The 12,689-nt window shown below is 39.2% G+C and overlaps 1 protein-coding gene across 13 annotated transcripts in view; it reads left to right on the top strand.

Moving 5' to 3' along the window:
* madd (MAP-kinase activating death domain) overlaps nucleotides 1-12,613 on the top strand; it is a 58,720-nt gene extending 46,107 nt beyond the window's left edge. For 9 of the 13 annotated variants that reach the window (XM_068311205.1, XM_068311223.1, XM_068311197.1 and 6 more), the window contains 10 exons: nucleotides 310-430; nucleotides 545-650; nucleotides 750-860; nucleotides 942-1,049; nucleotides 1,146-1,310; nucleotides 1,403-1,475; nucleotides 1,774-1,880; nucleotides 5,839-5,908; nucleotides 7,952-7,998; nucleotides 10,019-12,613. In XM_068311205.1, the coding sequence (XP_068167306.1) occupies nucleotides 310-430; nucleotides 545-650; nucleotides 750-860; nucleotides 942-1,049; nucleotides 1,146-1,310; nucleotides 1,403-1,475; nucleotides 1,774-1,880; nucleotides 5,839-5,908; nucleotides 7,952-7,998; nucleotides 10,019-10,132 (1,022 nt within the window). In that variant the 3' untranslated portion in view covers nucleotides 10,133-12,613. The remainder of the gene's footprint in view (nucleotides 1-309; nucleotides 431-544; nucleotides 651-749; nucleotides 861-941; nucleotides 1,050-1,145; nucleotides 1,311-1,402; nucleotides 1,476-1,773; nucleotides 1,881-5,838; nucleotides 5,909-7,951; nucleotides 7,999-10,018) is intronic. The other 4 variants (XM_068311215.1, XM_068311232.1, XM_068311189.1 and 1 more) reach the window with 1 other exon arrangement.
* Nucleotides 12,614-12,689: the final 76 nt, after the last annotated feature.

The raw sequence follows: 12,689 nt of genomic DNA, 5'->3' as shown, positions 1-12,689 counted from the left end.
GCCCAGTATATGCATGTTCAAATATGCATATGTATATGGAAACCATGGTTATAAAAGTAATGTCCCCAAGGGGAATAATAAAGCACATTTCTTTTTCTTCATTTTTCAGTCAAACTGTAGAAGAAATTTGTAACAAAATATTTGGGTGCACTATTAATTTTTATCTCATAAAATCAAAATGTAAATTATTGATTTAGAAATGCAAGCGTGTCTGTCTAAATACAATGTGGTTTGTGTTTGAGCTGTGCTGTGCATGAAATTGTCCAGCCTTGCATCATTTACAAGCTCTATTGTGTTACCCATTTGCAGGTAAGGAGCGCTCCACACTGTGGGACCAGCTTCAGTTCTGGGAGGATGCCTACTTAGATGCTGTGATGTTGGAGCGTGAAGGCATGGGTATGGATCAGGGACCCCAGGAGATGATTGAAAGGTTCTGATTTTTTTATCAGAAGCATTGCCTTCTTCACTGTTGGCAGATAATGGTTTTTCATTCTGATCCTGGAGTACTCATACTCATTGTTCTGTATTTTATTCGTCGACACAGATATTTGTCATTAGGAGAACATGACCGTAAGCGTCTGGAGGATGATGAAGACAGACTTCTAGCCACCCTGCTGCACAATATGATCGCATACATGCTCATGATGAAAGTATGGGTCCTTTTAGTCATAACACTCAAATGGTGTGTATTTACATAAGTGTAACTCCATATATCTCAATGGTTGTTCCTGTTGTGTCTGTTTGTTTAGCTGAACAAAAATGACATCAGGAAGAAAGTGAGGCGTTTAATGGGGAAGTCCCACATTGGCCTCACATACAGCCAAGAGATCAACGAGATACTGGACAAACTTGCCAACATGGTGACATTCTGTTCTTTTTTAATTCTGTTATTTCATAATATATTGATTGGTTGTAATTATTTGTACAAACTATCTTTTTAGAACGGCCGTGAACTGCCCATCAGGCCCAGTGGAAGCCGTCACATCAAGAAGCAAACATTTGTTGTCCATGCTGGCACAGATACCACTGGAGACATATTTTTTATGGAGGTGCTTTTAGGTCTCCAAACTGCATCTGTAACTAAATCTGTTATGCTTTTCCACAAACCTTGTTGGTAATTATTTTGCTTTTCATCTTTGTTTCAGGTTTGTGATGATTGCATTGTTTTACGCAGTAACATCGGCACAGTCTATGAACGCTGGTGGTATGAGAAGCTCATCAACATGACCTACTGCCCCAAGACAAAGGTGCTCTGTCTGTGGAGACGCAATGGCCAAGAAACGCAGCTCAACAAGTTCTACACCAAGAAGGTCAACAGTTCATCCATCTGCATCCATTACTTTTATTCTTATTTGGGTGATCTTGATTCGTAATTAAAACAATTTTCATTTTTGTATTTTAGTGTCGTGAACTGTACTACTGTGTTAAAGACAGCATGGAAAAAGCTGCAGCAAGACAGCAAAGCATTAAACCAGGTAAGGAGTGAATGATCCACATATTAAAAAATGTCACCTTTCAGAACACTCAATAGAGTGTACATCTGTCAAGCTCTCTATCAATTGGGTGTATAAGTGACTAACTGCATAGAAATCATGAAATAGTCATATATCATAATGTTATCCAGACTTACTTCAACAGGTTCTTCTAAGTTGCATGGCAAACCCCAATCATGGCAGACATAATAAAATTCTAGACTCTGAGTGATTTTCCTTTTTTTTTTTAACCACATGTCAGGTTTTTGAGAGAATTCTTCATCTGTGTTGTTTCTTGTAGGTCCAGAGCTGGGTGGAGAGTTCCCTGTCCAGGACATGAAGTCTGGTGAAGGTGGACTGCTGCAGGTCACATTGGAAGGAATCAACCTTAAATTCATGCACAGCCAGGTAAGACGCCAGTACAACAGCAGAGAATCTGTTCTCGTCTCACACAAGGCAAAGGCATGAACATAAAAACTTAGCTCATCACACCCTTCTGTCCACTTCTCTACTCATCTTTCGTGTTTGCCTCGTTTTCTTCTCATCTCATGACGTCTTCCTCTATTGTCATTAAAATCAAATAAGCCATAAAAATAGTAGCGACAGTGTTTGATTGGCATTTACTCATTACCTGATGGTTATCCCTTAGAGGAAGAATTCCTGTGTGTGCTTTTGCTTTTTCGAATTTGCTTCTTTTTCAGTTTGTGTTGTTTGTGTTTGTGTTTTTGTTCGTATGCACGTTTCCCAAAAAAATAGTATTAACACATTCTTCCACACAAGTCCCCTGTTGACATTTGTGGTGCTCAAACCTCATTGTTCATTTATTGTGTGGGAGATGAAGTGTTAATGTGTGTGTTGTGCGTCAGTGGTAAGACGGATAACCTGGAGCAACGACTTTTCATTAATAATTGGCTATTTTATAGCAACTATTCACGTTTAAGTTTGGACCCTTGAACATTGCCATGTGTTGTCCTCACATCTGTGCAGGTAGTCCTCATCAGGGTTGGTTTGTTGTTCAGGTGGATTTGAATGTAAAGCTGTGATGGAATGGTCTCAGACTGAACTACGGGGAATGAACTGGCTAACTGACATTTTATTCATGTTGTGCTTCTTAAAAAACATAAACAGAAATCTGAGGTGTCACGTAAAGGAATTTGAACAGCTGTGCTTTCATAAGACGTCCTACATCTCTGATTGGATTCGGTAAAGAATCCGACCATAAATCAGTTTTTGTCGATCTTATATTTTACTATTTGACTTTATGACCTCCAACCTTTTCCAGTGCAATGAAGGTGAATGGATTCTCATTTGTGATGCTCACAACATGACTGATAATCTAGAGACCCTGCTGAAGGGAAATAAATAAGAGTTTCCTGTCTCTGCAACTATGAAGTGAAAACTTTAAAAAGCGATAAAAAAGAAAGTCGAAAGTTAATGGTTAATTGATGTTTCACAAGTGCATTCAAAAACTTTACCTATCCAAAGCACATGTTACTATAACACTGCTTCAGAGGCTCAAACAGAATATCATACAGGTACAAAAAAATCTTCAAAGAAGACAGACTTTGGTTTGATTTTTCCACCACACATTTTTCATGGTTTCGTCACAAATTTGTTGAATACTTCACCCAGCAGGTGACAGAATGAACCGTTCATAACTGGTTCAGGCTACATTATTAGAAATCAATCACTTCACAGTGCTGTTCGGAGGGAGGCACACAAATCAAATACATGCTGTTGGACAGGTTATTATTATTATTCACTTCATTACAGAGAAAATAACCATTTACTTTCCAAGTATGGGGCCACCTTATTCACATAATGTCTATTTGGGAAGTTGTCACCGCTGGTCACCAAAAAGCAGTTGTTATCAGACCACCTCACCCTGCCTGAGCGAGGTCCTACCCCAGAGCAACTGTTTCCTGTCTGGAGGAAACGGCAGAAAAGATCTGGAGATGGAATAAAGTCACACTCACTAGTCGTGCAGTGTTGTTTACAGCAGCATTCAGATGGTCTCTGCCGTTCTTCTCAGATGTTAGCTTTGTGTACCTTAAAAGTGATTCGGTGGTTTGACCTTCATTCTCGCCCAGCCTACAAGCTCGTCAAACCTCTTCAGCAGTCTTGTTGTACACGCTGCTGTCTGGAGGATGGTGGTGACGTCATCCATAAAGCCTCGCAGCGGTGGTAGCCTTTGTCCAGATGGCAGCTTTACTCCTCTGACCATCTTCCTTGCCCCAATGAGGATGATCTCGAAGGCCGTGATGAACAGGATGGGAGAGATGGAACATCCCATCGCTATGCCCACTTCGAGCTGCTGCCATCCCGTGGTGAAGTCCTGGTGGGCACAGCACAACTGCATGTCTGCAAAGTATTTGGCCACCAGGACTTCGATGCAGATAAATAAATACTTGGTCACTATATCAAAGATTTTCATTTTTCGCAGGTGGTTCTGGAACACATTAATCAAGTAATGAGGGATTACCGTATATCAGACATCTTGTACCTGTATGATATTCTGTATATGTTACATTGGCGTATATTGAATTTGTGAATCAAAATAATTGAGTGTTAAAAATGTTTTGCAGTTAGAGTGTTTGGAAAATGTTTTGTGAGGAAATAAAGTCAGGATAAACCTGACTACATATCAGGCCATAAATAGCAACCAGACAAGGTTGGGCACTCAATGATAGATGTAGTGGAGCATTTAGCAGTAGAAGAGTTGGTTAAACTGAGTTAAAAGATAGCTGAAGATTGAACTTGGTTTTGTCCAGTTGTCAAACACAACCCTAAATGAATGCTACATTTTACAAACTATAAAGCTATTATCTAAATGTTGTCTCTTCTGCTTCTGCTACTTCCGAGTGTCTGAAAACATCATCATTACAGATTTAATTGTTTATTCTATTACTGTGGGCATCACAAATAAAATTCTAACAACTGCTGTTGTAAAACCAAAACCTTCTGCTTTGTCAGATGTAATATCCTTTCATAATTTTAACTGGCCATTTAATTCTGTTGTTAAACAGTTGTGATTACCATTACCATTTTTTCCACTGCTTGTACTTGCTGTACGTCAGGCTTGTTTTGGCTCAACTTGATCACTGCACCTCATATTCCCAGGGGTTTGAGTGCCACAATAAGAATTTCTTTTATTAAGTGAAATAGAGTAAACATATGATGATTCCCATTGCATTCCAACAACTGATTTTTACGAGCTTTGCTAAGAATGGTAGTTTGCGGGTGTTTGTAGGTCAGCTCATTAATCATCCTCTTAGATGTCGTTATGGTTACAGAGTACAGCTTTCACCAAACTGTCAGTGGGAACTTTGCTTAGTGTTGGCTTTTAAAATATATTTCAGTGAGTAAAAACTAGTTCAGGACAGCTCTGTAGTGAGATGATGTCACTGTACATTGAAGCAAGATTTCCTGTCCCTCATTTATCTGTTCTGCTGTGTGAGTAAGTGTTGTTGGTGCCAGCCCTTGTTGCTGGAGGAGGAGGCATGGAGGGCTTTTGGGGACTAAGGTGTTTAAAGTCAAGGATAACAAAGGTGAATTCAGTGTTTAATACCCTAGTGAAACCTTTATTCCTCTTTTTGTCCCTTTTTCTCTTTTTGGGGCTGATCCCTCTTGTCCTGCATTTTTCATTTGGCTCTGGGTTTTCTTAGCTGGATTCTTGATATGAAACAATACGAGGCTCCTGTGGATATCGCCCTTGAGGAGTGTCGTCGAGTGTCTGTGCTCTTGTGTCCGATAATAATCCAAACCATTTCTCTCCCATGCTCTCTCCCCCTGCAAGGAGCGGAAGGTACACAACCTCTGCTGTGTTTGCTTATTAGCAGTTACATCTTATTGGGTTCCTTTGTTTCTCTATCTTTTCTTTTACTCTTGTAGCTGTACGGCAAATCTATTTTTTTGTCCTTGTCTACATTTTTATATAGAACTTCCATGTATGCATCATATGGGCCATATTGCATTTCTGAGTATAAAGTGTTTATTTGAACTGCTTTTATAGTTTACGCCTAAGTTTAAGTGTAAATTATTCCAGTTCTGATACACTCGATTGATGAAAAAAGTCATGTTGAATTAGTCTTGAGCTTTGAGCAGACTAAATGCATTTCTCCTCATCTAACCATCGCCCATGTATGCGTTTGATCATGGAAACTTCTCATAGAGGGCTTTTGTGTTCTTTTATTAGCTCATAAGAGCTTGCATTCCATGTGTAGTTGTTTTATTTTTACCTTTCCTACTGAAAAAAGTACAATTTTAAAATGGTTCATTTTTAATATGAAGTGTTTTTGCTTTTCATCCAGTGTTGTTGAGTTAATAATGTTCTGTCTTGTTTTGTTTGTTTTTTGTTTGTTTTTAGGTTTTCATAGAGCTGAGTCACATTAAAAAGTGCAATACAGTGAAGGGAGTCTTTGTCCTGGAGGAATTTGGTAATTACACCATCTATTGATTCTAGGCCTGTACTCAGCACGGCAGTAACTCAGCTTCATGGCTAATGTATTGATGAGATTTTATAAGGGTTCATTAAATTGGATAATCACTCTCTAGGAGGAGACACAGATGCCTGTCATGAGCGATGAATTCTGCTGAAGATAAGCTTTTCTTTAAATCACATGGCAGCACCACAGTTCAGACCAGGTGACACATTTCATTTAGTTGATAAAGGGGGACAGAGTTTGGGAGAAGTGATTCAGTTCGGTCCAACACAGAGCTGTCAGAACAGAAATTTTGGGCCATATTTTGGACACGAGTACAAATTAAACTGGTTTTAAGTGGTTCACCATAAGAAGCAGAGTCTTCACTTTCAGTGGAGGTAGAGACATGACTTAATAAAGAGAAAAAGATCGCAGTCAGTGAGCACATACTGGACTGCCATGGCCCAACAGTCTTCAACCAATCCTTATCCACAGCTCCATAAACAATCTTTAATGTTTAGAAAATCACATAGACGCCAAGCCTCTAAACATACTTCCTTTTTTCCATCGAAATCGATCCATGCATCACCATTATTACTGTATTATTATTATTATTATTATTGTAAAATGTCAAATAACATATTTTCTTGTAAAAGAAAGGGGGAAATGACATCTTGAATCCACTACACAGTTTAATGGTGTCTATTCCAGCCTAGGACACCCTCACACCAAGACTCATAGAAATCCATTTGGTAGTTTATTTTTTTTGGTAGTCCTGCTTAAAATGCAACCAGTGGACATGGGTGAAAATGAAATCTTCTTGGCACACTTAGTAAAATGTACTAAAAGTCAGTTATACAGGTCCAGTAATGTCTGGATTCTATTACATCTACTTTAGAAAAGTAGTAGTGTGATTTGTAATTGCTGATTTATTTACATGGACAGTGAAACCCTTCTTTTTTGTGTACTGAAGCAGACCAGTTGCCATGTTTAAAAAGCCAACATGATTGATGGCCCCTTTTTCCTTTTGTCTTGCCCATTGGAGAGTGGTGGGATTAGGCTGTAGTTTTGAGATGGTTGTGAGCAGGAATGTGAAGGTTAACACACTGAGGACAGAAAGTTGACTTCCTGTCTGACAGAGTAGAGGTCAGAGGTAGATTGCCAGGCTGGGTTACTGCCGTGTCTCTGTGCTGCTTTTGTAATGTTGCCCTCATCTTTGCCACTATGAAAACCTTCATTCTCCAGCAGGTAAAGTCTTGTCACCTTTCTTATTCAAACAAATTCTGACTATTTCCTCACGGCCCTTTTCATAAATTAATTTTTCTTTATATGTACCCTTAGTTTTCCTCTGCTCCCTCCATTAACTGCTTGTCAACTCCATTTCTACATTTTCTTAGTGTGTCTTTTAGCAAGTTGAGATTTTTGGTGGGACTGTTTAACATTTCACATCTATCCAGACCTCCGCTTTTCATCTCTATGGGTTCACAGTTACTAATGAAAAGTCAGTATGTCCTGTGGACAGTGACGTGGTCCTGGGCCAAAGGGTTTTGGTGTCTTGTAGCTGCTTTTCTGTGATATCTTTTATTGTTCAGTTCACCAGAGGGGAGGATGTTCAGGAGGGGAAGGTGTGCCTTATTTTTCTTGTATTTTCTTTTCTTATCTGAAACTTAATGATATTTTTCAGTCTCATGTTCTACAACATTTGTGATTTTGTCTGATTTTGTCTGTCCATTTTGTGGGCGATGAATGTCTCATCAACAGATCAGATTTAGTCTTGTCTCTTAGGAAAAGTGTTTGATACTCTCAGGATTCAAATAGATTTCATTTAAGCAGGATGTAGCAGAACCTTTGTGGTACATACAGTAGACACATTATCCGTACCATTGTTGTCTACTTTGTCTGAACTTCTTGACTGTTGAGGTGGATACTTCTTTGCCCACATTCACCTTTACACCTTCTTTTAAGTGTGCCTCTGAAACCCCCAAAACTCTCAAACAGTAACTCAGTAATGTTCCTGCTGCCTTTGAATCATTTGTTTTGTCTCTTGCACTGGCATAGTTCCTGAAACTAAAGAAGTGGTGATCCACAAGTACAAGACACCCATGGTGAGTCCTCGCTTCTTCTACTGGAGTCATGAGCACTGCATGTAGAGTCTCAGTCTAGTCACGTATCTGACTTAACGTGCTAATGCACCAAATTAATCCCAGCTCCCCACCCTATATGTGAAATAAACAGAATCTCAAGGGATTTAAAAATACACCACTCTGTTAATTTGCAAATATGCTTTGAAAGTTGTTTCATCTGGAAATAAAAACCCACATTTTATTCTTATTAATTTTTAATGATTATCTTAATTTAGTCAGTAACAAAAATAGAGAAAAAAAATGCCAGAAAATGTAAGCACCCTATATTTTGGGGCTAAACATTATGTTGCACATTCAGTAATTAGTCTGTTCCCCATCAGAAGTGATTAAAGCAGTAATTACCCTTGTCGTGGACTGGCACAACCTCCATATCATCTTGTGGGATGGTTTGGATCCTGATGACATTTTGGTCATTGACCAGTGGTGGGTCATCTGTCCTTGTTTTTCTACATGCTGGTTTTGACTCGCTCTTGTGAAATGGTGAGCATTCACCTCTGGCAATTTGCCTGGTGGACCCATCCAGTACTGGTATGTCAATATCAGGGTCCTGATCATGCTTCTCCCACAAATCATGGTGTTTGTCTTTGATCTTTGTCTTCAGACCTTTTTAAAGCATAGGAGGTTCGATACACAAAGAAGTGGTTGTTTGGGAGTAGTTTGATGAAGGCATTGTGACCATTGTGCTCTCAGATAATTTATATGGTAATCACAAATCAATCAGACATAACGTAAGCTCCCTTAGAATTACCTACATATACATGCAAAAGTAATCTTAAAGGTAAGATTATATCAAACTAAAAAAACAAAACAAACCCAAACAAAAAAGACTGGTGTTTTGTTATGTCCCTGGGTGTTTGTTCGTCTCACTGCTTAGTCGAAATCACAAGAGCTTCCTGTGCAGGAAGGGGCTTTGAACGTCATCAGACACACCTCTTGGCTCTGACTGGTGTAGATTTAGGTGCGCTGGATTCTTGTAAGTAGCATCGCGAACACTAGATGGTGCCAAATGATTTATATCTAGCTGACTGCATGCATTACTGCTAGGACAGTCTGGCATTCAGGATAATATGAGAAGTAAGGCCCTGTCCACAGGATGACAGATTTTTTTGAAAACGTAACTTTTTGAAAACGCATCAAAAACGATTCGCGTCCACACGACAGCTTTTTCAAAAAAATCTCCGTCCACACGTTAACGCATCAGTGCGTTTTTGAAGACTGCTATAAGCATGCCAAACCATGTGGTGGCAGTATTGAATCAAATTTTATCCAGTAGGAATCCTCCGTGTTTTGTTTTCACAAAACGCCTACAAGAATGCTTCGTACATCCGTCATGTACATCCGTCATGTTTGTACACACGGGCCCATTAATATGACGTCACAACTGTTTTCGTCGCAGGCAAGACGTCAGCGTTTTTAAAAAGTTGCGGATACACCGTCCACGCGACAACGCAGACCCAGCGTTTAAAAAAAAATCCACCTAGCCCCGCATTTTCAAAAAGTTGCGTTTTCGTTCCGGATATCTGCGTTGTCGTGTGGACAGAAGGCGTAAAAGCAACAAAAAAGTTGCGTTTTCAAAAAGTTCCGGCATCGTGTGGACGGGGCCTAAGTTTTGTTTGTTATATTTATTTACTGTTGCTTGAAGGAAAAGGAACAAACTAATTAAAGGGTTGTAAACAAAATAATTTTGAACTTCAGTGTTAAACTGTTTTTTAAGCTGAAATGCACTGACTGAAAGCTCACCTATTCGGGTGATTTTGAGGGTTAAGGGTCATTTATGTCTTTATTCATTTGATAGCAGTGTTTGGTTAGTTGCTCCGCTTTTTATTGCTTTACTGAAAAAACTTAAAACAGCAGTGATGTTTAGCATGAAGGCGACATTCAATCAAACAATGTAAATTAAACAGGTGGGCACAAAGATGCAGAGATTCTTTTTCAGCTTTTTTCTGTATCTGATAACTCATGCTGGTTTCTTCCTCTGCAGGCACATCAGATCTGTTACTCCGTCCTCTGCCTTTTCTCCTATGTGGCTGCGGTGAAGGGGAAGGAGGCGGAAGGAAAACCCAGGCTTTTGTCACCAAGACCCTTCCCTAGCTAGTCTACAGCTCACATCTTCCTCTTTACTCTGTCTCTCTCCCCTGCCCTCAGTGTGCCTCTCTACTTGAAACGCATCTCACCGTTTTTTCTGACAATCCCTATCTTAAGTCAAAGCACACAAATCCTGCACCCTTCTCCTGTATATTCAAGCCTCAGACCCTTATTTGACCTTGTTGTGTAGACGTGTTTGTTCTGTGATGTCATGTAAATACTTCAACCCCACATCGCTGTCGTTCTAATGATAATAGCTAAATGTTTGCCTGATCTGTGATATGGGCGAAGTTGCTCAAGCTCTTCTCCGTGTGAACGTCCTCTAATGTTCCCACTGCACCAACTGTTTTACCAGTATGAGGTGACGTGAGGGATGCCCTTGAGGCAGAGTGCATGCAGGTCCCATGCACAGCCTTGACAATTCACTACAAAGTAGTTTCCCCCCCCCCCATCTCCATTGGACTGTGTAATATTTTGTGATATGTGGTTTCTGTAAAGTTCCAGTCTGTCCAAGTTAAATCTGGTGAAACATTTGGAGACCCTCTTGTAGTGCAGGATGTTCCATACTGAAGATGCTATTGTATACTGCACCAGAGCACCGCATGTAAACGCTTCTTCAAGTGTTTGAGGCCAAAGGCCAAAATTGTGTGAGTGTTCTCAACTGTGTTCTCTTGCCCTATATCTGCCCACCAGGCTGAAATTCTGTTCTTGTTTCTACTGTAACACTTCTTGTCTGTGGTCTGCTGCATGTTAATATGAGGATGACAAATAAATATTATATATATTTCTATATATAGTATTTATTTAATATATGCATATATTGACTGTACATTTTTACGGAAAAAATGTTACAAATTTTTGATTTAGTAGATGTGCAATACTTAATAAATAGGTAGTTAGCCATTGCCAGAGCCAGGTCTTTTTCTGTTAACTGGCATTCACAGGGTGATGAATGTAAGAAAGAACTTTTTTTTTCTATTGTACAATATTGATCGAATATATCGACTTCTGTTTGACATGTTTCATGTTTGTCTTTTGAGTATCAACTCACATATGACCAAAAACAAAAATTGCTGTGTTGCTCTCTAGGCTACAAACTCAGGCCACACCCCCTCATGAGTGATGTCACTGCAGGTGTTTTTACACAGCAGCAAGTGGTGATGTGATAACTTGGCAAAGATACGGTAACTTTTCCATTTGAATTCAGTGCAGGTCGTGTGAAATGTATCTAGAGAGAAGGCAGAAAAAAAACCCACATTGATCAAACCAGTGTTGGGGGCGCTGTTGCAAGGCGGTTTCTATTACTGCTTGGTAGTCTTTCAGGAGGGTTTCAATTTTTTTTTAATGTAAAGGAATAAATTTAATATAGAAATGTAACCTATTTAGCCAGTAGTACATTTGTTGACCCAAACCAGGAAATTAAATGGAACATCCTAAAGTTGTCAGCCTCTGAATATTGTAATAAATAGTGTATAGTAATAGAAATGTTTTTCTCTTTCAGTTTCTAATCACAGAAATTTAAAAACAAATGTCAGTTTCTTGGCCTCTCACACCAGCTGAAGATTAAATATAAAAGTGAAAATAATGATTGCAACCACTTGGAGGAAGTTTGACCTTAACATCCATGAACATTGTCTCTTGTAGTCACCCTAGTGCTGCAACTCATAATTAGATTTTTTGCTTAACATATAATTAGTAGTTATATATAGTGGTCTGACAATTCAAAATGTCAATTAGCTACTCAGTGAAAATGATGCTGAAGTGAGGTTTTTTTTTTGCCCAGAAAAGGAATTTAGTGATAGTCATAGCGTTACATGCTTGCTTTTTTTGTTGTTGTTTTTTTGAAGAGCCCTTCATAAGCAGCCACGGAAATAAACCAGTTTACACATCAGGTTGTGAAAGCTGCCTCATCAGCGTTAGCAGCTTTCTGTTGAAACCTCCATTGTGGTCACTGGCTCACCGGGTCCATCGGGTCGATGTTGCTTCTGTCCTGTGAGAGTCCAGAAGGGGTGACCTATTGTTGTCCCATTAACTTTAACACTGAAGTGTGTGTGTTTGAATATGCGTTCATATGTTCATCAGTGGTTCATCAGTGTCTGCAGATCTTAAGTCCTGTTATATCACTGGAGATGTTTTTGTTTTTAATTGTGACATTTGTTAAGCATTCAGGAAGGAAAATGACCTGTAGGATGTTCAGAGGATGTTATTCCTGTAATGAATACCAATACGTCTGTGTTAATAAGACTGAACTTGACCTGAAGCAGATTAAAAACGGTTGTTAGTTGCTGGGAAAGAGACAATTGTTTCTGCTGATGGTCTTTTTTTTTAAAAACTGGATTGTTATTGCTCATCTCTGCCATTGTACTAGCCAGCTGCTGTTACGAGAGGGAATAAATGAACTGAGATGCCAGGTGTAAGTATTCCAGTATTTGAAAAAGTATTTATAGAATATGTACAGCTTTGGCAATATAATAAAGTTGTCGCAAACACACTTGTTGCAGTTTGTCTGTCAATGAAAAAATAAATGATATAAACAAGTGGTAAGCAAAAGTCAGTGCTGAAGATTT

Source organism: Antennarius striatus, chromosome 1, assembly GCF_040054535.1.
Source record: "Antennarius striatus isolate MH-2024 chromosome 1, ASM4005453v1, whole genome shotgun sequence".
Classification (NCBI taxonomy): domain Eukaryota; kingdom Metazoa; phylum Chordata; class Actinopteri; order Lophiiformes; family Antennariidae; genus Antennarius; species Antennarius striatus.
The sequence above is the reverse complement of the archived record's forward strand: the minus strand, read 5'-3'. Positions and strand labels throughout refer to the sequence as shown.